The 26,492-nt window shown below is 48.8% G+C and overlaps 2 protein-coding genes across 4 annotated transcripts; one reads left to right on the forward strand and one right to left on the reverse strand.

The window, feature by feature from the left end:
- Positions 1–147: 147 nt before the first annotated feature.
- On the reverse strand, positions 148–23,765 carry TUBGCP2 (tubulin gamma complex component 2). Of its 3 annotated transcripts, none has more exons than XM_064429879.1 (18): positions 23,630–23,765; positions 21,147–21,318; positions 19,948–20,076; positions 19,475–19,651; positions 16,420–16,579; positions 15,832–16,039; positions 14,604–14,803; positions 13,977–14,166; positions 13,308–13,453; positions 12,534–12,714; positions 11,384–11,564; positions 11,032–11,204; positions 10,007–10,021; positions 9,333–9,453; positions 6,784–6,927; positions 5,504–5,632; positions 4,626–4,789; positions 148–390 (listed from the first exon to the last, which is right to left on the reverse strand). In XM_064429879.1, the coding sequence occupies exons 1-18, from the start codon at positions 23,722–23,724 to the stop codon at positions 294–296; spliced, it is 2,682 nt and encodes an 893-aa protein (XP_064285949.1). In that variant the 5' UTR covers positions 23,725–23,765; the 3' UTR covers positions 148–293. The 3 variants fall into 3 exon arrangements, with proteins under 3 accessions (XP_064285949.1, XP_064285947.1, XP_064285950.1); XM_064429877.1 differs by having other exon boundaries at positions 9,893–10,021; XM_064429880.1 differs by lacking the exon at positions 23,630–23,765 and adding an exon at positions 22,381–22,526 and having other exon boundaries at positions 9,893–10,021.
- On the forward strand, positions 23,754–26,340 carry ZNF511 (zinc finger protein 511). Its single transcript, XM_064429889.1, has 6 exons — positions 23,754–23,930; positions 24,019–24,092; positions 24,792–24,993; positions 25,093–25,217; positions 25,514–25,699; positions 26,204–26,340. The coding sequence occupies exons 1-6, from the start codon at positions 23,754–23,756 to the stop codon at positions 26,271–26,273; spliced, it is 834 nt and encodes a 277-aa protein (XP_064285959.1). The 3' UTR covers positions 26,274–26,340.
- The last annotated feature ends 152 nt before the right edge of the window (positions 26,341–26,492 follow it).

Below are 26,492 nucleotides of genomic sequence, written 5' to 3' on the forward strand. Positions count from 1 at the left end.
GGGCAGGGACACCTTCCACTATCCCAGCTTGCTCCAAGCCCTGTCCTCGGACACTTCCAGGGATGGAGCATCCCCAATAATTTGCACCCTCAGTTCTGTTAACAGACAAAACAACCCTGCTACTTTTTGTCGTTGTCATTTAATTTATTTTACAACACACAAACACATCATTGTACAACACAGTAAAAAAAAAAAAAAAAAAAAAAGGCAACAAAAGCCTGAAGCATTACAGACATCCCAGCAGAGGGAGGCTGCCCCGTGCCCGTGGCAGGGTGGGCTGCATGGGCTGAGGCTCACTGCGCCAGGCGGGGCAGCAGCGGCGGCGCTCTCCGGCTGCGCTCGGCCGACATGCGCTCCAGGCGCTCCGTGTAGAACCCGTTGAAGTCCAGCCTGAGGGACAAAGTGAACAGAACACACCTGAGGCAGGGCAGGAGCGAGCAGGAGCCTCCCCCAGGACAGCCACAGCCAGCCCTGTCCCTGCATGGCATGGCTGTGCTGGGTGACACCTCGGTGCCCCTGCCTTGGCAGCAGGGCTTGGACAGGGAAATGCATCAGGAATTGTCCCAAATGCATTGGGAAGGACCAAATGCTCACAGCTCTTCTCCACACCACACAGGTGTCTTGTAAAGGGTTGCTCAGTGTCTGCCCCTTCCCAGCACCGAATTCTGGCACTGACTCCCACACCAAATCTACCCAGCACCACAAAATCCTGAGGTTCATCCCCACCATCCCCTGGCTAACACCAGGATGCTTCCCACAGATCCACAATTCACCAGCACTGAACTCTGGCACTGACTCCCACACCAAATCCACCCAGCACCACAAAATCCCGAGGTTTCCATCCCCACCATCCCCTGGCTAACACCAGGATGCTTCCCACACATCCACGATTCACCAAGACCAGCAAGTGGGCAGAAGATGCTCAGCCACAAGTGACACTTGGAGAAGCCTCTCCAAAGCACTGCACACCAGGGACACCACAACCCCACCTCCCTGACAATCCAGAGTGATGCCACCCAGCCCCAAGCCTGCTGTGACCTTCCCATGGCAGATCCCACAGCAGCCACAGCTCGTGTGCCCTGGATCACTGAGCAGGCAGGCAGTGCAAGCCCATGAATCACACAAAAGTTCCTCTCTCCCTTTCTCAAATTAGGCTGCTCCAGTACCAATTGAATGGGCACAATATTTGAGTTTCATGTTGCTTAACAACCTCACACAAATGGCAACAAATTGTTCCTTGACATTTTTTGGTGCCTGCAGAAAACAGAGCCTCGACAGATGGAATTTATCTGTTGCTCTCTCCTGGCTGAAAAGCTTTACATTGCTTTCATCCTCGAGGAGCTGTACCAGGGAAACCTGACACTGAGGTGAGAGCACTGAGCAAGTTTTGACTCAAACACAAGGCCAGGACTCCCTGCTTTGAGGACCTGCTCCATTTCTAAAGCTGCTTCATTCCCAGCTCAGTCACTTGCAAATTTTGCTTGGCTTCCCTTTCAGCTGTTTTGAGTTTCAAGTGATCCCTGATAACCATTTCTTCAGAATCTGTGTGGTGCTTCCTCAGCCTGTGCTTACGTGGCAGTTTCTTGCTTTGTGGCTGGCATTCAGTGGGGCTTGCACCACTTCACATCCTGGTGACCTACTCTGAGCTCAGCCTCCTCCACACTGGTAAAGGAAGGATGCCTGAAAACCACACTGATGTATAAGAATTCTAAGAATGGGGACTTAACTAATCCTGCTGACAAAGCCCTCTGCACTGTACTTCTACTCCTTCTCACTCCTGAGATGTGTTGGAGTGACTGGAGAGTTCCTGCAGCTGCCAGCCCTCTGTCAGAACAGAGGTTTGGGTTGGATTTTAGGGAAAGGTTCTTTCCCAGAGGTGCTGGGCACTGCCCAGGCTCCCCAGGGAATGGGCACAGCCCTGAGGCTGCCAGAGCTGCAGGAGGGTTTGGACACTGCTCCCAGGGTGGGGTTGTTGGGGTCTGTGCAGGCACTGGATGATCCTTGCTGGGTCCCTTCCACCTCAGGAGATTTTCTCATTCTATGACACACCTGAGCAGGACTTGGGCACAGCAGACAGAGATCTGTCACCTGTGAGCTCTGAAGGAAACCCTCTGCATCTCCATCTCCTGTTGTTTGATGCCACAAATAAAATATCTCAGTACCACAAAATGAATAAATGTTAACCAGGATCAAATAAATGATGAGCAAGTACCAGAACTGTGAATTTTGTTATTTATCTGACATGTTGATGATCCTTGTTGGAAAGCAGTCCCATAAAAAGGTTATAAATTAGAAAAAGAAGTGGTATGTCTTACAAACTCTTCCTTCTAAACTCTCTCAAATATGTTATTTCAGATGGCAACTGTCTCCACTCTGCTTCTCAGGTTCCTGTTGCCATAGAGCCCAGGCCTGGAGCCAACAATCCCTCCAACCTGAATGGCAGCTAAATGTCACCTCTGGGCATTCCTGGTGGGGCTCCCACCCCTCAAACCAGCCCTGAGCAGCCTGTGGGATTGGAAAGGCAGGTCCCATGGGCTGCTCACACCCAGGGGTCCTGCTAAGGAAAGGGGGACATCTGGGGTGACAGGGAAGGTCCAGCAGGTGCAATGTCTTGGTGAAGACTCAAGTGGTCCCAGAGAGTCCAGACCAGGGGGGGACTTGATGGTGATGACAGCCCTGGTGGCATAAGGACAGGGACATGACAACCAAGGGAGGGCAAAGCAGCCAGGCCCTCCTCTGAGCCTCCTCGGGGTGCAGCTGGGTCAGTGTCCCCAGCACAAACCATGGACAGCAGCACTGAATCATCTGCACCACCACCCTTCTCCTTTCCCCTGCAGCAGGAAGTGCTGGCTGCAAAACCCAACCTCTCTGTACAGGGAGAACCAGCTGCAGAGGTTTCACAGCTCAGGGGTCACCTGCTGGCCCCAGCTGTCCCCCAGTGGGGGCTGTGACACTGATGGAGCAGCTCCTGGCTGTGGCACCCCTGGCAGGACACACAGCCAGGCTGTGGGGAGCAGCACCAGCCTGTCCCACTGTCCTGGCACGTGTGTGACATTGCCACCAGGACATTTGGTTCTCAGCACTGTGTTGGCCATGTCCCCTGTGCCCTGGGGTCATGGAGTGAGCTGCCATCAGGATCTCCTGGATGGAGCACCATGAACAAGCCCCTCTGTTGGAACTTGTACTGGAGATGGTAAAATTGTTTAAAAAAGGGTAGAGGAGGAGAGCTGGAGCACTGAGGAGCAGGAAATGCTCCTGCCTGGGTGACTCAGCTGCCTGTGGCCCCAGTCCCTGAATCTAACCCGGGTCTGGGTGCTCCTGTGACACCCAGCAATGATGGCAGCCAGGGAACAGGCAGAGCTGAACCCTGCCAGCCTTTCCTGCAGATGGATCCTGCCTGGAACCTGCAACAGCCTCATGATGATGAACTGGGACCTCCAGGCACATGAAGGGTGACATAAAATACTGAGAAACCACACGAGCCTTTCCCAAAAGGTCCTGCAGAGACCTGGCTGCCCCTGGTTAGTCCTGAAAGGAACAACAACCACAGCCACACAGGTTTTTTGAGAAATTCCAAGATGAGAAGACCTCTGGTCACTTCAGAGATGGAGCCAGCCTGGGTTCTTAGGGCTGTGGAGAAGGGCTCCTCACCTACATTCCCATTCCAGGGACTCAGCAGCACCCACAGGGGCAGGGAGCTGCTCCCCTGGCTGGGGATGGAAGCAGGAGGGCTCAGAACACCCAGCAGCCCTGGGGCACTGCCAGGGGCTCTGTAAACCTGGACAAGTGGCTGGACAAGAAGTTCCCAGAAGAAAGGGACAAGTGGAAGCACAGGAAGTCTCCTGTGGGAATATCTCACCTAACAAGTGTTTGCAAAGTACCAGGAATCCTGACAGCCCTGTCAGATGCTGTCAGAAACAGCACCAGGAGGGGACAACAATCTCCTCAAAAAACATTTGTGAAACATTTCCTCTCTCTCTGCTTTCAGAGCTGAGAGGGTATCAGCCAGCCATAAATGTATCCAGTACAGATGGACAGGGAACAGAACTTCCAGGGGGGGTTTTTTATGGAAAAAGCAACACAGTGGTTATAAACCCAGCAGCAAAACTTCCATCTGCTTTCTCTCTCCCCTCCCATCCTGTGCACCTGACTTTTATGTATTTCTGAAGGAATTTTGATTTCCAAGAAGCTGCTTATTTAAATCAATGCAATATGGGAACTTAAAATAGACACTTTATGATCAAACCTTTGTGTAATTTTCTCATCTTGGAATATATACCCTGGGTTTGGAAATTGGTTAATTCACTGTCTCCAGAGTGAGACAATCTCCAGGAAAACTAGCACCACATTTACAATATTAATGGACAAATTTCACACAATTCAAAGGGGTATGTTTTGGGTTTTCCTAAAGCCTAGGGTTAAATGAAAAGCAGGATGATCTGGGCTGGAAGGGACCTCAAAACTCATCTCATTCCAACCCCCTGCCATGGGCAGGGACACCTTCCTTTAGCTCAGGCTGCTCAGAGCTCCTAAATAGACACATTTCTCAGCTACAATGAGCATTTCCTGAGCTGAATCTGGGAGCCAGGGGAGGGGAAGTGGCAGCCAGAGAAGGCCTGGCTCACCTGTAGATGATGTTGAGCATGCTGTGCTCGCAGTCATTGGTGCTGTACACACTCAGTTTGTCCAGCAGGTCCAGCAGATGTGTGGAGAAATTGCTGTCAAACTTGTTGATGGTGGCCTCAAAGCCAGATGTGAGGTGCAGGCTGTCAGCATGCTCTGCCAAAAGCTGCAAAGACACAGTGGCCCCATGTGTTTGCTGATCTGTACTTGCCAAAGGGCTGCAGTCATTCCCTCACTTCCCCAGCCCACCCAAAAACACTGCCATCAAGCTTCACAGCTGCTCAGCCTCTGAAATAAACCTTCCAAAGCCCTTGGTAGCTGAAAGCCCTGCTGTGCCCAGCCTGGGAGAAGCCCAGAGTAGATCCCAGCTGAGTTACCCACAGATATGTGCTGCCATTGCTCATTTTCAAGCAGGAGGAAAAGCCAGCAGGGAGAAGATGTGTGTTGCCTGAGACAGGCTGTGACCCTGGAGCTCTGTGACTGCAGTGTGTGCCAGAGGGGCTTCCAGCGGGACAGGAGGGTCTGCTAGCCACAGAGCAAACCCCCTGTGCACCCAGACAGAAATACAGACAAGACAGATCCCCTGGGTATGAAAGCCACGGACTGCAAAGAGCCCCACTCACACTCTGGGAATGGTGAAGTGCTGGCATTTCAGAAAGCCTGGATGTGGCTCTGCACAGCTCAAAACACATGTGAAAACTCAAAAAAACCAGTGCAGGGACTGCTGTGGGAGACAGGGTCTTCAAAGCAGACTTTGGGAACTCCAACAGCACTCCACACTGCCCACAATTCCCCAAAGATTCTGCTTTTGGGGCCAGGGGGTGGTCTAGAAACCAGGAAGGGCTACCTGCAAGTGGCCACCCTGGCCAGAGTGACCCACCTTGTTGGTCAGCTTCTTCTTGGCAGCCTCCTCAGCACGCTCCTCCTCGGTGGGAGGGCCCAGCATGGTGCCATGCTCCAGGGTGAGCCTCTCCATCTCACTGTCCAGCTTCATGCTCTGGGTGAACCTCTGCCAAGGGGACAGAGTTGGGGACATGGTTACAGCCTGTTCCTTCCACTGTGGCACAGCATGAGGCTCAGCTCTGCCCACCCCAACTCCAGGAAAGCTAACTCTGAGTCTGAACTCAGCATGCTTGTCTGAGGCTGGAAATGGGGCTGTGTACTCTGTCCCCACCTGTCAGAGCTGGGGCAGTTCTCTTCTGTTCTTTGGGCAGTTTTCTTTATCTCTCCCACAGCCAATTCTCCCTCCAGGACAGATCTTCTGTTCATGGGCCACTAATTATTAATTCTCTTCTGTCCATGGCCACTGAGTGTCCCTGCAGGGCTGATCAAATTCCATCATCCCATGGGGAGATGCTCTGCCCAGGGCAGGAGCCAAGCATTCCTACCTGGATACAATCTGAGCCTGGAACAGCACAGCAGCCTTTGCCCTCTGCATTCCCACAGGAGCAGCTTTCTCCTGCCCTGCATTCCCAGAGGAACACCAGGCCCATCTCCAGCAGCCCTGGAGCTGCAGAGGAAAACTCCCCCCTTGTGCAGGATCCCTGCTCCAGCAGAAGCACAGCTGGCACTGCAGGAGGGCTGAGCCCCCATGGGATGGGACTGTGCCACCACCCTGACACACAGGGGGTCAGGGCCTCTTCTGACTCTGGCAGTGTTGTTTTTTTGTTTGTACTATTGTATTTTTATTTTCCTATTAAAGACCTGTTATTTCCTGCTCCCATATCTTTGCCTGAGAGCCCCTTAATTTTAAAATTATAAAAATTCAGAGAGAGGGGGTTTACATTTTCCATTTCAAGGGAGGCTCCTGCCTTCCTTAGGAGACACCTGTCTTTCAAACCAAGACCATGCTGGTACACAGATCCCCCAAAACCCACTGGAAAGTGAGTTTTAGAAAAGCTGTGGCCTCCCTGATGCTGGAATGCACCCCTCTCTCCAGAGAGACAACTTACACCTCAAGAGAGGGAATTTGGTCCACATGAACCTTATCTCAACATGGACAAAGGAGGATTTTGTGGAATAAGAAGCCACAGAAACCACTTGGGAGAGGTGTGAGCAGTCAAGCCCTAAAGCTGCTGACAGAAGGAACAGAGGCAAGCCCAGGTGGGGCTGGCACAGGGGCTGCCAGGGCTGGCAGTGCCACAGGGAGGCTGCACACACCTGCATGCAGTTGGTGAACATGACACACACAGACATCAGCTTGGAGAAGATCTTGAGCAGCTCTGGGTTGGTGAGCATGCAGTCCTTCAGGCAGTTGTCCAGGAAGCTCGTGTGGTGGCTCAGGACGTCGTCAATGTTGGACGCCTGTGACAGGACAGCCAACAATGACAAAACAAACCAGGGCTGCTGTGCTGCTCTGCCCCAGAGCTGCAGCCCAGCACCCTGCCTCTGACAGGGACCTCCCAGAGTGAGGAGCTCCTCGTGTAGCTCGCAGAAACATCCTGAGATGGAGACTGCATCTGCATTGCTGCCTTCAGCAGCCCCTCACACGCTTCAAACCTTTGATTTGTCACACCACTGCCCACAAATCATGCTTGCTTTGAAGGGATGGAGTTATCTGCTTTATGAACTTGCATTTCCTTTGGTTTTAAATCTGCTTGTCATGGCCACTCCCACCTTCACAAGCTCAGTAAAGTCAGCGAAAAAAAGAGGAGAAGAGAAAAACAAATAGAAAATTCTTAAATGTCAATCAACTTATCATTGAAACATACAGGCTATTCAGAAATATGCTTTAGGAGCCACTAGGGAACTGGGACATGCAGTGTTGGGAGGATTCTGTAAGATTTTTGCTCATCTCTGCCACTCCAACAGGCTGTTTCAGTCTTGAGTTTTAAATGATAGATTAAAACTCCCTCTCACTTCACAGTGCTGAAGCTCAGAACACAAACCAAGCTCAGGAAAGCACCACAGGACTAAAACTGCCACAGCATCCACAGTGCTCCAGCAGGACCAGTGCAGGAAACCCCTCCCACATTACGGGGATTTTGGAAGAAATTTTGAATGAGTTAGAGATCGGATTTGTGAGTTTTTAGATGATGTGGTTTATTTCTCTTACTTTCTGCACAGGTAGGAAGGATGAGTTTGGCTCCCATCTTTCTATCTTTATTGCATGGTTTATAAGGTTACAAGACCCCTAGTTACAAGACCTTTTAAGGATTTATTGGCCAATGAAACACTGCTAACGAGGATATTTAAGCTTTTGACCCAATCTTTAAATATTTCATCTTATGGACTCATGTTACAGTGTCAGCTTTCTTAGCCAGTCATGTTATGACACACAAACCCACAGTGCTGCATTCTAAACTTCTTGTTTACTCTTGTAACTACTTTTATTTTTTTCTATATCTTAAACTCTAAAACTCTAAACTTTCCTCTTCTCAGCTTAACATGATTCTGCTTTAAGCTATAAATCCACATTCTCACTTCTAGCACCTAAGTTTGGAAGCCTTTTCCAAGGTCTCAGATCAAATCCTGGGTTTAATTCTAAGCTTTGGCTTCCAGGCCCAAAGTTCTGAGAATTCCCTGCATTTCAGATTCCAACATCACATCCCTTTAAGCTACTGCAGAACAGGGACAAATGCAGCTTTCTAATGCAATGAAGATGATGATGAAGTTGTGAAGATGAAGATCCCAGCTACGATTTTAGAAAGAGAGCACCTTATCTTCAAGTGAAAATGCACATGAGAGGAGTGTGACGAATAAAATGCACCATGAGGCACTACATGAGATCAGTGAGGATCATCCTTTTCCCCCCTAAAATACAAATTAAAGGAGAAAACAGGGACAGGATAACTTCAACAACAGCCTCCATGCAAGTCAAGTAAACTGAGTGATACATTTTGCAAATCTAAACTTGCATCAAAATTAGGAAATAAATACAACTCCCAGATTACCCAGGAGCTTGACATATGAACCCTTCTCATTCAGAAGTTCTTGCCAAGAACGTGCAGAGACACTCACAATGCTAGACCTGCTCCCTCCTGTGAATTCTCCAGGAAAAAAACATGACAGGGCACCAAAATCTTGGCTAGCTGACCCCAAAAACCTCCTGAGGGCACAGAACTAAGAACTAAGTCAGGATCAGATGATGCTGAAGATTCACAAGGGCCATCAGACAGCTGCCAAGAGAGCTGATTGCAGGGGTGTTGGGTGGTTTGCTACCTCAGGGGAATGTTTTTCAGGGTGTGAGAGGAAAAAGACGCACAACCCAGAAGTGTCTGATCACAGGGTGACTACCAGAGGGAATAATAATAATAATAATAATAATAATAATAATAATAATAATAATAATAATAGTAGTAGTAGTGCCAGTCCTTGGCAGGTTAATGGAAGGGAAAGCACAGGCTCTACTTCCAGGAGCACTGCAACTCAGCCAAGGAATCAGCTGCAGATGCCTGCACTGGTTTATGATCTTTGCACTCTGTGGTCTTTTCTGCACTATGATCTTTTCTCCTGTGTAGAATGTTGAGCAGAACCTGCCTTTACATAACAGGGAGCAGAGTGAGCTGGGCACAGACAGGGAGATGCAGCACAGGAAAGGGATGTATGACTAATCAAGCAGAAAGGTGGTGCAGAACAGCAGCACTCTGCAACGTGGCAGGAACAGCAGCTCCCAGATATTTAAATGCCTCCAAAAAAACCAACAGACAGCTGCAGCTACTGGAATTAGGCATTACATCTGTTAAGACTTCCATTCCAACTTCACTCACCAGCTTCAGGTTCTTCTCCAGAATGTGCCATGTTGGCTCCATCACTTCAAACATCATGTAATACTGGATATTCTGCACAAAATTCAGCATCCGCTGCCGCAGTGTGAAAGCACCAGCAAACCTAGGGGAGAAATCACACCCACACAGCTCAGAGCTAGCAAATGCCACGGAGAGCTATCACCAGCCTTGCACAGCCAAGCAGAGAGCTAAATATTCCTGTCCTAGCAAATGCCTTGCTGCAGTGTGAGAGGGATTATAGTCACTGCAAAGCATCTCTGATTATTTTCCATGGCTTTCCATCAATTAGTAGAGTCAGAGTTTTGAACCTGTCATAGGCTTTAAACATTTGCTCATAAAAAACTAAAATTCTGATATTAAATACTAAAGCAACTTTACAAACAACTATTGAGTGAAACCTAAAATGTCACAAATTGACATCTCTAAGCCTGTAAGACATTTCTAAGGATCTTTTCCAGCTCAGTATTGTCTGAGCTATGTCATGAGGTATCTAATAAGCAAGGAGACCAAAACTGAAAACAACAACAAAAAAAAAGCTGTACCACTTAGCTGAATGCAGGGAGAATTGCTTGGCTGTCTTATTGCTGATCCAAACATTGCACAGCTGCCTTTCCACGTGCTTGCAGTAGAACATGTGTCTGAAAAGCATCTGGTACCTTGTCAGTGCTTTCCTGGAAAGAAAGGAGAAGCCCATCCAGATGAAGGCCTGCTCTGATTGACAGACCAAGCTGTGAGGGCCGAGGCTGCTCAGAGGTAAAGAGACTTTACACAAGATGTTCCTCACGCCTTCAGGCGCGCGCAGATCTGCGCTGAACCCAAGCAACAGAGCCACGTTTGCAACCACCCCAAAGAATTCCTCTCCAAGGAGACCCTCCTCCATATTTCCTGCCAGTGGGTACATCACCAGCCTCCTTAATTCCCTCGAGCTCCAGGCAGGGGTCACTCACATGGGCTGGGAGGGAGGGTTCAGACATTGTGGTCTTGTACCCACCGCGCTAAGGCTGAGATGGACACCGAAGAATTTTAGAATTCACCCAAGAATTTAGCCAGATTTTCCAAAAAAGGGGAGGAAAAGCTGTAACCAAGCTCCAGGCAGCATTACCCCACCAGCAATGCACTGTCACAAGCAGATGGGGCTGCTTATTTATAGCTCTGGGACTGGATTCAGGTCTGTGCTCAGACACTTCGGCGTAGGTGTCTGCAGAGCTCCAGTCGATACAGTTCAGGAAACCTTACCAAATCCTATTTTCACTTCCATAGCTACCACCAGAGCTAACACACTCTGTTGGGAAGGAAGAGACAAAATTCCAAAAGCATCGCGTCGTTAGGAAAGTCACAACGATTCAATGGCATTTTTAGAGGGGAAATTAAGGGAGGAGTTAATTGCTGGCGTTCAGCAATTTGAAATCTGCCACTCTGCTCACTCAATGTTGCTTGTCCCATTTGCTTGTGGCTCCAGGGAAAGAAGAAACAAAGTCGTGCAGAAAAATGGACCATTCGGTCCCTCACAACCCAGTTAAATGCAAAACAGCCTGTTACAGTAGCAACAGCCTGAATTCTTTGAGTCTGCAAGCAGAGATACCAGAAAGTGTGTTTTCATCTGCTCTCCAGCTTTGAGGAGTGTTTGATTCTTGCATGGGCACCTCTTGTGAGAGCACATGCCTGTTTTTCCCTCCCTCACCTGTTTATGATGAGGGACAGAGGCCACTTCACAATGTAGTCGAAGGAAAAGGCCTCCAGGCCACTGAGGGTGAGCTCTGTGGGCTCTGCACTGATGATGGCCTTCTCCTGCTTTGTTTCTATGGCCAACACCCTCAGGAGCTGTGTGATGAGGTCATGGGGCATCAAGTCAATCTGTAAGGGAAGAGCAGGAAAAAAATGAAGCCACAGGACACCCACAGCTGCTGTGGAACAACAGCAAGCTGCCCAGAGTCACTCTCCAGTTGTCACACCAAGCAGGTTTTCACAGACACACAGATCTCCCAGGCTTTCTGCTCAAAGTCAATTTATCTTCTGCTTCCACCCATTCTCACCTTTAAATCATCCTTGAAGGGATCAGTGTTGGCTGTGCTCATTCTCAGGGCTAATTCCAGCAGAGCCTCCAGCCTTGTTGTTATGATGTCATCTACAGGCTTCTTAAGTTCCTCCTCTGTCAGATCCATGAAGTGAACAAAAAAGTCCCCTTGATCCATCAGGAAATAGTGTTTTATAGATCTGCTCAAGAAAATGAAGGGACAATTGATGACTTTTCTTAAAGCCCAGGTTAATCCTGATCAAACCTAAAGGAACAAATGCAATCAATTCAATGAGCCTGTGGGGTTCGGTCACAAAATGTTTCTCTTTCTGGAGAGCACACAGCCATCAATAACCAGTTTGGAGAATAATCTTTTATGGATGTCTCCTCATCCCTACCTCCTCAGTCAGGACACTTCTGTGCAGTCAGATCAAGGCTGCTGCTGTGGTTTTTTTTTTTTTTTTTTTTTTTTTTTTTTTTTTTTTTTTTTTTGTGGTTCTTTTTTGCCTAAAAATAAGAAAAAACCCCAAACCTAGGTGAGCTGGGTGCAGGCTCCCACTCCTGTCGCGAACAACTCCCAGATCTGCTCCAGCCAAGGGGCAACTGCCAATTCTGAGCAGAATCCTGCACTCCCCTCAATGAACAAATATCTGTGCTGATTTTTTAAAATCCAGCAGATTTTGCTGTAACAGGACACATGAACTTTGATTTTCACCTGGCACCAGGGAGAGTTACTATGGAGGGCATGGAGCTTGGAAGCAGCTCTGAGGTGAGCCAGAGGATGAACCAAGTGCCTGGCCAGAGATCACTCGTGATAACTGCAGGCTTTGGAGCAAAAATAGGAGCACAGCCATAACACAGTGTGGCTCCAGACTCCTGATCTGGGCTAGACAAAGCCCTGACACAGCTTTGGCAACAGCCTTCCAAGGAAGCTGGACCAGAGACACCCAGACATCTTTCCCACTCAACATTTCTATCATTTTAGACTTTTTTTTTTCCCCTCTTCAGGGAAAAAAAAATTCCAACTCTTATTTTTTAGGTCAACCTTTCTAAATGGAAATAGAGAGAACACCTTGGTAATATCCCAAGAGAACAGAGCTAACTTCAAAAATTTATGTCCCTTAGCAGAACCAATCTATTTATCATGCATTTAGTAAAATAAATCCAACCTTAGGTGAGCCACCAGCTCTTTCTCCTCCATCAGGAAGTCCAGAAGAACTTTGCTGGCATAGTTATATGCTTTTTCTATTTGTTCCACATAGGCTCTCTCCTTTAAAGTGTAGATGACCTCTTTGGCCACAGGGCAGGTGACATCTCGCCCACATTCCCGCACAACATTTAAATATTTCCCTGAAATTAAAAAGAAAGAATGTCTCATATTCATAGCTGCTGTATAGCCAACAGGGAAACTTCTACACCAAGAAGGAAGATCTACAAGAGGAAGATGTGCTGAGAAATGTTTACACTATATTGTGCTCAAAGCTGGAAAAGATTTAGGCACCTTTCAAAAGATGGTACAGAATTTTAAAACAGGCACCTGGTATCACATTTAAGATTCAGAAATGGTTTGGTTTCCCACTGGTGACAAAACATCTCTGCAGGTGGCCTGAAACTCTTTTTTTGAAGTCACTTGTGGAGAGCTTTGTACAAGGGTAAGAGGTTGAATGCTTAAAGTAACACTCAGGTAGTCAAACCTCAGCTGCCCAGCTCCATCCAGCTCGAAAACCTACCCACAAAACAGCAGTGAGACAGACAGCTCCCCGTGCTGCTGGGCTCCTGTGTTGTTTTATTTAAAGGGTTTGGGCTTCTTTTTAAATCTGACTCTTGTTTTGCTCTCAATTCAGCTGGACAACCCCATAAAGTGGCAAGGCAAGGTGACATTTCCTTTCTCTTCACACAAGACCAGCTTGTCTCAAGGTTCCTGTCGCAGCACGAGCACCTACCTGTGCTCAGGATTTTGTCAGCCATTTTCTGCAAGAAGGAGGGAATCTGCTGCTGGACAACAGTGTACCTCTGATCCCAGTACTTGTCATTATAGTCCTCCTGAATCTTCTCCTTCTGCAGCTCATGCTCCTCCACCATGAACTCACTGAACAGTTAAAGCAGATGTTTAGGGGCAGGAAGTGGTACAATGAGGATTACTGTTTTTGACCTGCAAACTGGTAATGTGATCTATCAGAAATAAGGTCTCATGAGGACAAATCCTATCAAGAACTGAAATTAGTCTGTTTGTGAAGCAAGAGGAAAAGCACTATGCAGCATCTCTGATGATCTGCAATGAGAAACAGAATTTTACAGGGTTCATAAACCAAGGCTAAACATTATCTGTTTGTCAGTGCAGGGGTGAGGAAACAGGCCTTTGTTACCAGCAGAAAGGCATTAATTTCAGATATTTTACCTTCAGCTTTGCCCCCACCTTAGGATTCTGAAAATGTGGGAAATAGAAATGCTGCATAAACTATGAAATACAGCAAAATGCTTCAAATGACTCTACAAAAGCCAAAAAACTTACAAGGGGGTTGTTTCAGGCCCCCAGGAGACACAGACTTGACAAAGCAGATCATTGTTTCTGAAGTTTTGCATTTCATTTTTACTGCTTAACTGTTCTTTACCTGTATGGATCATTAATGATGCCTCTATATATCCACTTTTCCAGGATTTCAAAGTAAGGCACGCTGGCTGCCTTGGTTAAATACAGGCACAGCTCCTGGGCCTGGCTGTCCCCTGTGTAATTGAAAGTCTTGTCATGGAGCAAGCTCAGGGTTGATCCTCCCATACACTCACCCTTATCCACAGAAGTAGCTGGAATTAAAAAAAAAAACAACAAAAAACAACAATATGAGACACATCTTGAAACAAATTGGTCCCCAGATTGGCCATGCCCCCCTGAGCTGCCTGTGTAGCTGTAAGCAAGGGGCTGGACTAGGAAATTCCAGGGATTGTACCCACACAGAGCTGGAGAGGAGTCTGGAAAGCAGCTGAGGAGAGGCAGCAGCGTGGATACAGCTGATGGGAAGGGCAAGGGCTGTGCAGGCAAAAGGACTGAGGTGCCTCCTGACAGCTCCAAAGGCACATTCAGCCCTAGAGCCTGAGTGCTCTTCTCCAGAAGAAGTGCAGTGCCCTCACAAGTACAATTCCCCTGGGCTTTCTTATTTAATGAAGCAGGAAATCAAAATGAGACATGCCCTGCCTGCTTTACTGTTCTCACTACCTGTAAGGACTGTATTTTGGACATTTACCCAGTGAAGACAGAATCTCCAGGGTCCTCATTGTGGGCTGGATGTAAAACCACAGCTTCTGCAGTGACAGAAGGCCCTGCCTCTGAAGATGCTCCAGCTGGGTAATTAATATCATGTATTCCTTGATTAGAGTCCGCATGGCTGCAGCCAGAGCATGATTCACCTGTCCATACTCAAAGGAGGACTTCTCCTCTATAAACCTGTAAAAAGCAAAATGAAAACTCTGTCAGGCAGTGCAGCTTGTGTGATTTTCAGGAAGTTCTGCCTTGAGGACAGTGTGCAGCACACCAGCAGATCCCATGCTGGGAAGCACACCAGTCCCTCTCCCTTGTTTCCCATCCCACACTTCCTAGAAGGGAAAGCTGTGGGAAGATGTTTCCTCTCCAGCCACAAGGGAACTAGAGCCATTTGTAAAAGCACTGTGTAGAAAGTGGAAGCAGCACACAAAGATTCTCTCAGTCCTGGATGCCCAGAGAGGAGCAAAAAGCAGGAAATATGGAGAATTTTACAGCAGAGTGGGAAGAGAAGCCAGAATAAGCAGATATACCATAACTGCATTTTACCTGAAGTTACCAAGGCCAAGACTGGAAAGAACAAAGCTGTGTGAATGAAAAAGTGAACTGGCAGCACAGAGGAAAAGCCAGCAAAGCTAAAACTGACCCAAATAAATTGTCACTCATTTTACAGCCCTGTTATAAGAATGTGCCCCCTGTTGACAGAGTGACAAAACTACCCTTTGTCCCCTTAGAAAGGAAATAAGCCCAGAAGTTTCTCTCCTGGATTAGGTTAAAAGGCCTCTCATAGGACCTGGGGGACTTCACCTCAAGGATAGCTAACTGGACAGCAGCCAAAAAGTCCTGTCTGAGCAATTTACTAGAAAAAGAAGAGAACAAAGAAACAAATGGTTTTTGTGAGGTGTTTTACCAGGGGCAAGGACTCTTGCACCTGCCTCGGTGATTCTCTGTACAGAATTTGTTATTTTACCTTTTATTAAAACGTTTTTGTTTCCAACACTACCACAGAAGCCATCCTGCTGATTTTATGCATTCTAAGGCAGCTGAGCTATCTTGGGTGAGGAATAGACCTCCAAGAGCTTATGAGACCTGGCTTGAGGAGACTCCTATTTCACCCCATAGCTTAAATGAAGCATGGCAGTTAACACCTGCACAATGGCAGATTCTCTATTCTCACAGGAGAGCCTCCTCCCCTTACAAAACCAGCTCAGTACCTGGTGACAGCAGAGTAACTGGCTGCCACAGGAAGAATCCTGGTCACCAACTCCTTGATGGACAAGTCCAGGTTTGGATCGAGGGAGAAGGCTCTGTTCTGCCTGCCCACCAGGGCCTGAGCTGTGATGTACCTTCCATCCACGCCAATCAGCACGTACAGCAAGTCCTCCACAATCATGGATTCCTGGGAGGCCAGGGGCAAAGTGCCTGTTCCCAAAGAGGAGACAAAAAAAGGACACGTTGTGCCATCATCCACCTGCTGCAGTCTCGTACTTTGCTTTCCTGGAGAACAGAATCCTTTGCTCATTCCTACCCAAATCCAGCAGGCAGGATCAGACATCCAACACCTGTGGCCAAGAGAACAGCAGCCACAGCTCCTGCTGCTGATCCTGCCACCCAAAGGGTCCAGCTACTTCCAACACCAACAACTTCCCCAACCTCCCTGCCACCAAAACACTCAAATACCCAGAAAACAGCCCAAAGGAAAAAAAAGTGCCAAGTTTTGCTGAGCGTGAACATATGAACAGCATTTCTGAATGAGAACAAAACACCACAAATTAATGCAATTTTCCTTGTGTTTCACCTACCTATTGGTACTGTTGTGTCAGTGCTTAGGCTGGTGCCAATTAAGAAATCCCCAATAAGTGCAGGTCTCTCATACACCCAGGATGGAAATACTGGAATGGGCTGACCAGAATTCTTCTTGTTCTGCTTATCCCGGAGGATTTTTCGTGTAAGCTCAAGTGGCTGTTGGAGAAAGAGAGAGAGGGAAAGAAAGGAAAAAACCAGGAGACTTTCAGAAGTCAGTCCAAGAAATGTTTAATTTCAAGGAGAAATTGACTGCAAACCAATTGATGGACTTGAGAACAGAAAGCAGAATAGCTGGTGTTTCAGTAGCATGGTGTAGGGTTTAATTTCCCAGTCTATTTGTCCCACTGCTGCAAAAAAATACACATTTTTTAACATATTTGATATTTTTATGTGGGGATGCATCAAATAATGCCTTTCTGCATCTGTCCCCTCTTGTCTGGGTGCTGGGGCACACCCAGGGAAGCAGAATGGGGACATGCACAACCAGCAGGCAGAGGCTGCTGGTTTGGAGAGAACACCACATGAAAGCAGCAAACTCCTTCCAGAAGCACCAGCATCCTGTTCCAGGGGCACTGAACACCTCTGAACTCAATGCCAAATGCAACCCAGACAAATCCACCCACAGAGAGCTGGAAAATGCTGGAGTTTTTTGCTCTGAGTGGGAGTTGGCGAAGGAAGTGAGCTCTTGAAGACTGAAAGACTTCCCACCCCCAGCTCTGACACTAAAATAAATGGAGTGCAAGAGCAATCATCAGCTGGGGAAGCTTGTGAGATGCACAACCTACATGAACATTTGGAGCCCCAAGTGCACAAACCCAGGGCTGGTGAAGGCCATTTCTGAAACTCCACAGATGTGTCTGTGTGAAAAGGGATATGCACAGGCTCATTTTACTTTCTTATTTACATCATGTGTGGGTGATCTGCTGAAAGGACCTCGATTTCCTCTGCTCTCCTAAGAGAACTGGGACTTTCATGTGGAGAAATAGGAAGCACCAAACAAGCTGCTAGCAATTCAAAGGATGGCTAAACCCCACATGAAACTGCAAACCTCAGTTGGTTGTATGAACATGTTCTGCTTGGGTGAAGGGCAGCCACCAGTAGGTCTTCCCAAATGGAGGCAGGAAAAATTTCTTCACTGAGAGAGTGGTTAATCATTGGAACAAGCTTCCCAGGGAAATGGTGGTGTCACCACCTCTGGAAGTGTTCAAAACACAAGCAGAAATGGCAGCCGGGGACATGGTTTAGAGGGCATGGTGATATTCAGTCCAGGGTTAGACTTGATGACTCTGATTTTATTTTATAACACAAGGCACTATATTTATTCTGTATGTTTATTCTATGTTTATTCTATAACAAGGACACTTCTGTTGCAGTTCAACCAGCTCTAGTGTGACTTTGTTAACTGGCAGAGGTGAAAAAGTCAACATTTTGGCTAAAAAGGACTCATCCACCTGAAAGGGAACACTTAACCTCCCCACTTCGATGAATCCTGGACCAAAACTGGTCCAAGCAGTCACTCCAGTCCCTGCATGATCTCTCTGTCAGTGCCAAGCAATCCCAGGGCAGATGGCACAGCACTTGTGGCACTGGTGACAAAGCACATGTCTCAGGGGCATGAATCACCTTCTCTCTGCAACTCGAAATTCAGGTCACTGTCACTACAGGCTTCAACAACAGCCTGGAGAAAACTCCCAGGGCTGGGAACACGGCCCTCAGGTGGCACCCCAACACCCCTGGCACAGGGTGCCAGCTTACACTGCCAGGCTCAGGAACCTGCAGCTGACATCCTGAGCAATGGCAGTGCCAACATCCACAGAGGGGGATGAAGGGCTGGTCCCTGAGCTCCATAAACACCTGCAGCTCCAGCTGTGACCCTCACAGACAGGAGATCTGGGCACAGGAACACTTCCAAGGAATGTCCTCCTGTCCCAGCCCTCACTGACTAACAGGCCTGAGCACCAGCCCATCAGCTGCAGCTCTCTAAGTCTGAAGAGACTGCAAATGGAGCAGCAGGAAGCACAAATCTTGGCTTGGGATGGCATTTTAATTCCTCTGGCTGTGAATTGCACATCCCAGGGAATGGCACTTCCAGGTCTTTCCTCTTTTAGCAAGTTCACACATAAATCCTGGTAAGAAGATCAGTTATCTCACTGGAAATTCATCTTCCCTTCATGATCTAAATCACCCACTTGACTCAGATTGTCTGTGAAGGATCTGCATGAGTCAGGCCCAGAGTCTGTGCAGTATTTCAATGGGGGACAAGGCTGATCCCACCACTGCTGACAGGGTGAGGGGTTGGACCTTTTGTTTAGGATCTGACTTCTCCTCCACCATCACATCCATGTAGAGCCCTTCAAGCCCAGACACACAAAGCATGGGAGTCCATCCCTCTTTCCACTGAGAGCCTGAAGTGATCTGAGGCTTGTCCCCTGTTAGATTTTGCTGACCAGACACGAGAAGGTACCATGGACCTGAGCATCTTCTCCTCTTTTCCCTCTGTCCAAAGAACTCTCTATAAAACTGCTGCCCCTCTGCCTACTGCAGCCAAAGCATCCTTACCTTGAACCATCAGTTTTTCACTGTATTTCTTTCCTTCCCTGTCCTGTTTGGCAGGTCAAGCCACCACAGTACAAATTTTTATACAAATAATGACAGGAAACAGAATTTGGGATTTAAGTAATAACCTTTTGCACTCTGACCTCACAACTTACTGCTGCTAATGAAATGTTTAACTGTTTGCTAAGCCCATGTCTCCAGCTGGTTTTCCTCTTCCTTTCTGTCTTTTCCCTGATGCCAGGTTGCTCCAAACTCTGGCCTTGGACTCTTCCAGGGATGGAGCAGCCACAGCTGCTCTGGGCAGCCTGTGCCAGGTTCCTCACAGGAAGAATTTAACTGTGAATTTAACCTTAGAATAACCTCAAAGATTGCAACATTAACTAACATAAATAGAAAAAGGCCACTTTTACTGAGAACAGCACCAAGATTTAATATTGTCTGCCTAAGAAAAGGGAAGATTTTGTGCCCAGAGCTTGGGAAAGGAGGGCTTTGTACCTGCTGTGCACTGGAGTTGGCTGTGACAGTGCCCAGCTGCTTGCGCAGCTCCTCCAGCTCCTGCAGAGACATCTTGGAAGTGGAGCAGGGGATGGAAAAATTCGTGCTGCTGCTGGTGGCTGTGTTTGCTGCGAGTTCTGCTCTTTCTTTTGCATTTTGTTGCAGGTAGTGGAGTGTCTGTACATAAAGAAACAAAGAAAAGGTTTTGTGAATGCTGGGCAGCACAATCGAAAGCAAGAAACACATGACCATGTACTGAATCTAACCACAGATTTGTCTGTCCCAGTTTTCCATGTCTCAGTGAATTACATCAAGAGGAGCATAACCCCCAGTAGGACTTTAATAACTCAGTGAAAGCTAGAACTGGTTAGTTGTGGATTTCTACAGATTTCACTGAACTTTACCATCAGCTGTGCTTGAAATCAATGCATTGCTGCTACTCTTCAACATCCAGGTCTAAAGGAGGAACCAACCTCTTTGTCTTCAGTGAGTTTGGACAGCAGATAAACTAAAGAATCCAGATGTCTTGTGTTCTTAGACTTCAGCTCATCATACTTCTTTAAAAAATCTTCAGGAGTTCGAGAAAACTCTGCTATTTTCACCTGTAAAACAACGTTTATATTAAATGGACCTGCAATTAAAATGAAATGGAATTAGAGCAACCACGCAGCTCAGGCTACAAAAATGCCAAGTTTCAGGCAGAGTTAGAGACTTCCTAGCACCTAGAGCTTGACTGGTGGATCCCTTTTAAAAATGAAAACGAAAAGCAGCCTTATAGCCATAAAAGCTACATGAATTATACAGCTATAAAATATGTGAGTCTGGTCATGAATGCCAGGCTTTAATCTCTAATATTTGGGTGATATTCAGAGGAAGAAAGTCAGTTGTTAGTCATATAGTTGCATTTTATATCATTTTCATTTCATCATGTATAGCAGAAGAGCAACCCAAATGTAGGGAATAATGTGCTCTGACCCCAAGATTTCAAAAGGCTGAACAAATGTTTTATTAAGCTATACTATATTATATTAATACTGTACTATAAGAGATACTAAAGAAAAAACTGTGACTGTCTGACACAGTCAGGACACAGCTTTGACCCAACTGGCCAAGGAATCCAAAAAACCTTCACTAGTGTCTAATTACCAAATCACTTTGGGTAAACAATCTCCATAACACATCCCACATGTGCAACAACAGGAGCAGTGAATAGAGATAAGAATTGTTTTCTCTTCTTCTCTGAGCTTCTCACTGCCCTTCCCAGGAAAAATCCTGGGAGAGAGAATTATGTCTCTCTCTGTTCAGAGAATGTGAATACCACAATCACGGAATCAAGGGAAGGTTTGGGTGGGAAGGGAACTTCAAGGTGATCTTGTTCCATGGGCAGGGACACTTTCCACTATCAAGCCCTGTCCAACCTGACCTTGGACACTTCCAAGGATCCAGGGCCAGCCACAGCTTCCCTGGGCACCCTCCCAGGAAACAACCCCACAAAACAACCTCCTTCTTTGAACTTCCCCACACCCCAGCCCTAACCTTCAAGCATTCCCCCTTTTCCCCCCCTGCCCTCCCACTTCACACCCAGAACCACTCGACCAGCCCCTCTTTTTCCGTTTTCCCTTGATGGACACCCAGAGGAGGAGCTGCTGCTGGCAGGAGGAGGGGGCAGGACCTTGGCACTGTGGGCAGAGACGTTGGTGGTGACGTAGGGCGTGCGGTTCTTCTGCAGCAGCTCGATGTAGACCTCGGCGCCCTCGCCGCCGTGCACGCGCAGCAGGCTCAGCAGCTCGTTCACGTCGTGGTGGATGCGGAACTCGCTCATGCTCCCTGCTCCTGCCTCCACCCTGGGACACGGGAACCCGGGGTTATCCCAGGGGAAACAGCCCCACCAGGGAAAACAGCCCCACCAGGGGAAACAGCCCCACCAGGGGAAACAGCCCCACCAGGGAAAGCAGCCCCGGCACGGAGGGGCTTCTGGGGTGTGGAGGTGTTTGGGTGGGACAAAGGAGGAGGAAGCAAAGCAAGCAGGGATATTCCTTGTAGGGTTTGGGTTGGAAGGGACTCAAAGCCTGTCTCACCCTGGTGTCTCAGGGTTTAGCTTTTGTGTTTTTCAGGTTCTGTGCTGATTTGGTGTGTGGGTCTGGGCTTCACATTAAGGGATGGTGAGCTCTCTGCACAGAGCAGGGAGACAAAACAATTCCTGCTCTAGCTGGGCACCAATGACAACCACTCAAATTTCAGGCCCAAGATGACAAACAACAGTGAATTGAAGAAGAAAAACAAGCAGGATGGGACTCCATAAGCTAAAGCTGTAAGTGGATAATGAACTCCAACATGCAAATGGAGCAGAACTGATCACAGTGACAGACCCCGTGACCAGCTGTCCAATTTGTGACCATTTTGGTTCATCCTGGGTGCAGCCCTGGCTGGGCTCTTGTGCTGCCCAAGGTGGATCCATGGAGGAGATCCTTTTAATAAATCCCTGCTTTATTCTTTAACTCTGTCCAGCCTCTGCTCTAGGTCAGCTTCTCAAGGCATCTGTTCCACCCCTGCCATGGCAGGGACACCTTCCACTGCCCCAGGCTGCTCCAAGCCCCATCCAACCCAGCCTTGGACACTTCCAGGGATCCAGGGGCAGCCACAGCTGCTCTGGGCTGCTGCAGCTGAGACAGCTCCAGCCAGGAAAACTAAGCCTGGGGAAGAATCTAAGTCAGGGTTGGCCAGCAGAGGATTTTTTAATCTCAGAAGAAATGCCGGAAGCACTGCTTGGTGTCCTGACAGGCTGCCCCTGCTGAAATCACCACAAAGCAGTTTTCCCCAAGTTTAGGGGTCTTCCTATTCCACTGCCACTTTACTACCTTCACTCAAACCCTGCAGAGTTCTTAAAGAATAACTTTAATACTGACACAGAACCCTGAGGGGAGCTCAGCAGCTCAGAGAGCCTGCTGCTCAAAGCACCAAGGCTGTGAGGTCAGCCCTGGAAAGGGCCATTCACTGAAGAGCTGGATTTGGTGATCCTTGGGGGTCCCTTCCAGCTCAGAACATCCTGTGATTCTGGAAATCAGAAGACCCCGAGTCAGGAATGATGGACATAAATGAGGAGCTTCATGTTGTGAAAAACGCGTATTTTATGATTGGCTTTCTGCAAGTATTAAAATGAATCTTGTATTATGCTAGAAAGTTATGCGATATTAATTTTCTTAAGTGGTGTATTAAATATAGTTTTAGGTTATAACATAATGTTAAAATAGAAACTATGCTATGCAAGATATTTGTTTAAGAAAGGACTCCAGATAGGAGCCACAGGACACCTAAATCTTTCAGAAAATGGGAATTTATTGCTCCTTATCAGCAGAAAACTAACTTCTTCCCACCTGGCTCAGACTGGAAGATGGCATGAGGATTAAGAGGAAGAAGTTGACAGTGACCAGACAGAATCCTGTGTTTGAATGGAATTTATGCATCATGTATGAGGTGGATGAATATGCAACAGGCAATTGTTTTTAAGGGCTAATCCTCTGTTAATGGGGGTCCTTTTTCGGGCTGGTGTTGCCCAGAAAAAGGTACCCGGACATCCGTATCTCTTTGTTTTTATTGTCTCATATTGTCCTAACCTCAAACGTTCAAATTTTATTATTTTAATTATATTACTATTTTTATAACCATTTTATTACTATTAAACTTTTAAAATTTCAAAAACAACTGATTGGCGTTTTTCACACTGGGACACCCAGCTCAGACTGCACCAAGCAGACACAACCCAGACCCACGAACCCAGACCCACGCATCGAGCACAGGAACGCACTTTTGTTTTCCCAGGATCATGGAATCGGGCTGGACGGGATCCCTGCAAGCCTTGGCCCAGCTTTCCACTTAGAACTGGCTCATTTTGGATCACGCCGGTGCAGCCCAAGCCCAAACCCCCTGAGAGGCCCAGCGTCCCAGCACCGGGCAGATCCCGCAGGGATTTCCCTGGGATGCTGCAGTGAGGGGAGGCTGCGGGAGCCGGCCTGGCCTGAGGCGGCACCGCCATCGCTGGGATAGCCCGAGGGGCCTGGGCAGCACCTCAGCCGCGCCCCGCCCCACCCTCCCTACCCCGCCCTACTCCATGTATTAATTAATTTTAATTTTAATTTAATTTCATCCCAGCCCTACCTGCCCGCCCGGAAATGCCGCCGCTGGCGCCGGGAAGCGCGCCCCGCGCATGCGCGGCGGGCGGCGCGGTAACCTCGGCAGCGCTCCCCGCGCATGCGCACTGCTCCCTCCTCTCTGGGGCGCGATGCTGCCGCTGCCGCCGCGCCTCCGGCTGCTGCTCCGTGAGGGGCCCCCGCTCCGTGAGGGGCCCCCGCTCCGTGAGGGGCTCCCGCCGGACCCCCCGCCTCCCCCTCGGCCCGCCCCGCCCTTCGCCTTCGCCCCCCGCCGCCTCCGCCTCGGCCCGCAGCACCCGCTGTTCGAGGTGAGGCGGCGAGGGGCAGCGCGCTGCGCCGCGGGGCGGCCCGGGCAGCGCTGGGCCCTGCAGCACCGCCCTCTGTGCTCCTCCGCAGGACGGCGACGTGCACAGGCACCTCTACCTGCAGGGCGTCCTCACCAGCCTCGAGGAGGTGCCCGAGAGACCCAAGTAAGTGAGGCTCGGAGTCCGCCCCGCGTGGAACCGAGGGGTGGGTTGGGTTGGAATGGTTTGGATCCTTAAGGATCATCCCGTTCCTCCCCACTTCTGCTAGGCCAGGCTGCCCCAAGCCCTGCCCAGCCTGGCCTTGGGCACTTCAGGGATGCAGGGGCAGCCACAGCTTCCCTGGGCTCCAGCGGGAAGACCATGCCTGGGGGAGAATCTTGGTCTTGCTCCTGTGTTTAAAAGCCTGGAAGTACTTTGGAGTGTTGTGTGAGGTTCACCTTTGGATACCTCTTAAAAAATCACTGGCGCTGAGCTGTCTTCCACAACTGCAACTCTTAGCTCAGACAGCTCATTTATTAATTAATGGCTTGTTTGTTGTTCACTGAAGCACTGTTTAACAGGATCTAGATGATCCTGAAGCCATAATGGTTAATAAGTTTCCAATGGCAAATGAGTTTCCATCTGCCAGCACCACCATGATCTTTGTTCATTGCACCTGACATTTAATTTTTAGTCACAAAAAATGCCACAAATGTTGTGGCTGCAGGTGTTGCCTAGTGGAAGGTGTCCCTGCCCGTGGCAAGGGGCTGGAATGAGATGAGCTTTGTGTCCAATCCTGGGATTCTCTGATAAACTCATCTAGAGGGGATGTTTGCAGCTGGAGATAAGGCTCTAATTCAGCTTGAAGTGCTGATTTCCCTGCAGGGTGTCCGAGTTCAGCTGCCACATCTCCGGGTGCAGCCAGGTGTTTGACACGCTGGAGAGCTACGAGCACCACTACAACACCCTGCACAGGAATGTCTGCTCCTTCTGCAAGCGCTCCTTCCCCTCTGGGAATCTCCTGGATATCCACATCTTGGAGTGGCACGACTCCCTCTTCCAGATAATGGCCGAGAAGCAAAACATGGTGAGCTGCCCTGCCCAGCCCTCGCCTCGTGGCTGGTGTGTGCTTGGTTTTTTTTCCCAGTTATGTGGATTTTTTTCCTTTCTCCTCCCTGCCTTTCAGTACCAGTGTCTGGTGGAGGGCTGCACGGAGAAGTTCAAGAGCAGCAAGGACAGGAAGGATCACTTGGTGACCGTGCACCTGTACCCTGCTGACTTTCGCTTTGACAGGCCCAAGAAGGTGAAAAGGTAACTGCAGAACTTCCCTCCTGTCCTGCAAGGAGAGTGTGAGGGAACTGGGATTGTTCAGCTCTGAGCTGACCTCGTTGTGGCCTTCCAGTGCCTGAGGGAGCTACAGAAAACATGGAGAGAGACTCTTTACAAGGAGTGGGGTGCCAGGAAAACGGGGAATGGCTTCCCATTCCTACAGGGCTGGGATATTGGGTCCCAGATGGACTCATTTCCTCATGCAGTACCTTCGATTTCCTTGGCTCTGGGCTCACGTGGCAGCTCCTGAGCCAGGATGTAAAATTCTGTCCCTGCAGTGGCTCCAAGCACACGAGCTCTCCCATGGAGCAGGGCACCAGCGTGCCCATGGATGTGAGCGTGGAGATGGGAGAGCAATTCCAGGTGAATCCCATGGAAACAGGGCCTGAGGAGAACATGGACATCTCTCAGCCTGCAGCCAGCCCTGGCCCCTCACTGCCAGAGAAACGGCTCTACAAATCCAGGTCTGCACTTTGGCCTCAGGGAAAAAGGGGCTGGGACCACTCCACCTTATCAGCCCTTTGCAGCAGGGCTTGGGGTGTTCCTGTGCTGAGGATAAACCAGGCAGGAATGCCATGTGTGCTTCCAAAGCCATTTCTGAAAGAAGGAGCTGTGAGGAGGAGCAGGACATGGGTGTGCTGTGGGAGCTGTGTTTGTCTGCCCACCTGATCTCTCCCCAGGGTATTGCAGGATGCTGCTTCTGCTCTCCTGCTCCTCCCTCTCAACCACTGCAGCTGCCTGAGTGTTAGATTTGGTTGTAAAGAGGCCTCTAGGACAGGAATGTGCAGGGTACACAGGAATTCCAACCAGTGTTTCACCCATTCTCTAAATTATTTACATGTCCTGCTCCTCCCATACCTTGCTCTTCCCCCTCTGGGAGTTTAAAATGCCCCACAGAGCATTAAGCATCCCAGTGAGCCTGTGAGGGCTGCATCCTCACATGGATTAAAGCCTCTCTGCCTTTCCAGGATCCCATCCACAATTTGCTTTGGACAAGGTGCCACCCGAGGGTTTAAAGGACCACGGAAAAAAGTCTGAAGGTCGGTGCAGCAGATTTGTGCAAGATGAGCAGGCATGGAGGCAGTGCCACCAGGGATATTTCCAGTTCCCACTCCATGGAATAAACCACCCAAACCAATTAAAGCTCTGCCAGCACTTGGGCACGTGCTCCTGATGTCAGACAGAACTGGCACCACCTGACTGAGTTGAGAATCCTCAAGATTTGAGGAAATGGAGCCCAGAGTGTGTGGTGAGCTG

The sequence above is a fragment of the Passer domesticus genome, chromosome 8, assembly GCF_036417665.1.
Source record: "Passer domesticus isolate bPasDom1 chromosome 8, bPasDom1.hap1, whole genome shotgun sequence".
Classification (NCBI taxonomy): Eukaryota; Metazoa; Chordata; class Aves; order Passeriformes; family Passeridae; genus Passer; species Passer domesticus.

Coding starts and splice junctions, on each gene's coding strand:
- TUBGCP2 (XM_064429877.1), bottom strand. CDS start 23,724: ATGCGCGGGGAGCGCTGCCGAGGTTACCGCGCCGCCCGCCGCGCATGC. Junction 20,077..21,146: donor TCTCTGCCCACAGTGCCAAG/GTCCTGCCCCCT, acceptor GTTGTTTTACAG/GTGAAAATAGCAGAGTTTTC. Junction 391..4,625: donor ATGCTCAACATCATCTACAG/GTGAGCCAGGCC, acceptor TTTGTCCCTCAG/GCTGGACTTCAACGGGTTCT.
- ZNF511 (XM_064429889.1), top strand. CDS start 23,754: ATGCTGCCGCTGCCGCCGCGCCTCCGGCTGCTGCTCCGTGAGGGGCCC. Junction 24,093..24,791: donor GAGGTGCCCGAGAGACCCAA/GTAAGTGAGGCT, acceptor ATTTCCCTGCAG/GGTGTCCGAGTTCAGCTGCC. Junction 24,994..25,092: donor TGGCCGAGAAGCAAAACATG/GTGAGCTGCCCT, acceptor CCTGCCTTTCAG/TACCAGTGTCTGGTGGAGGG.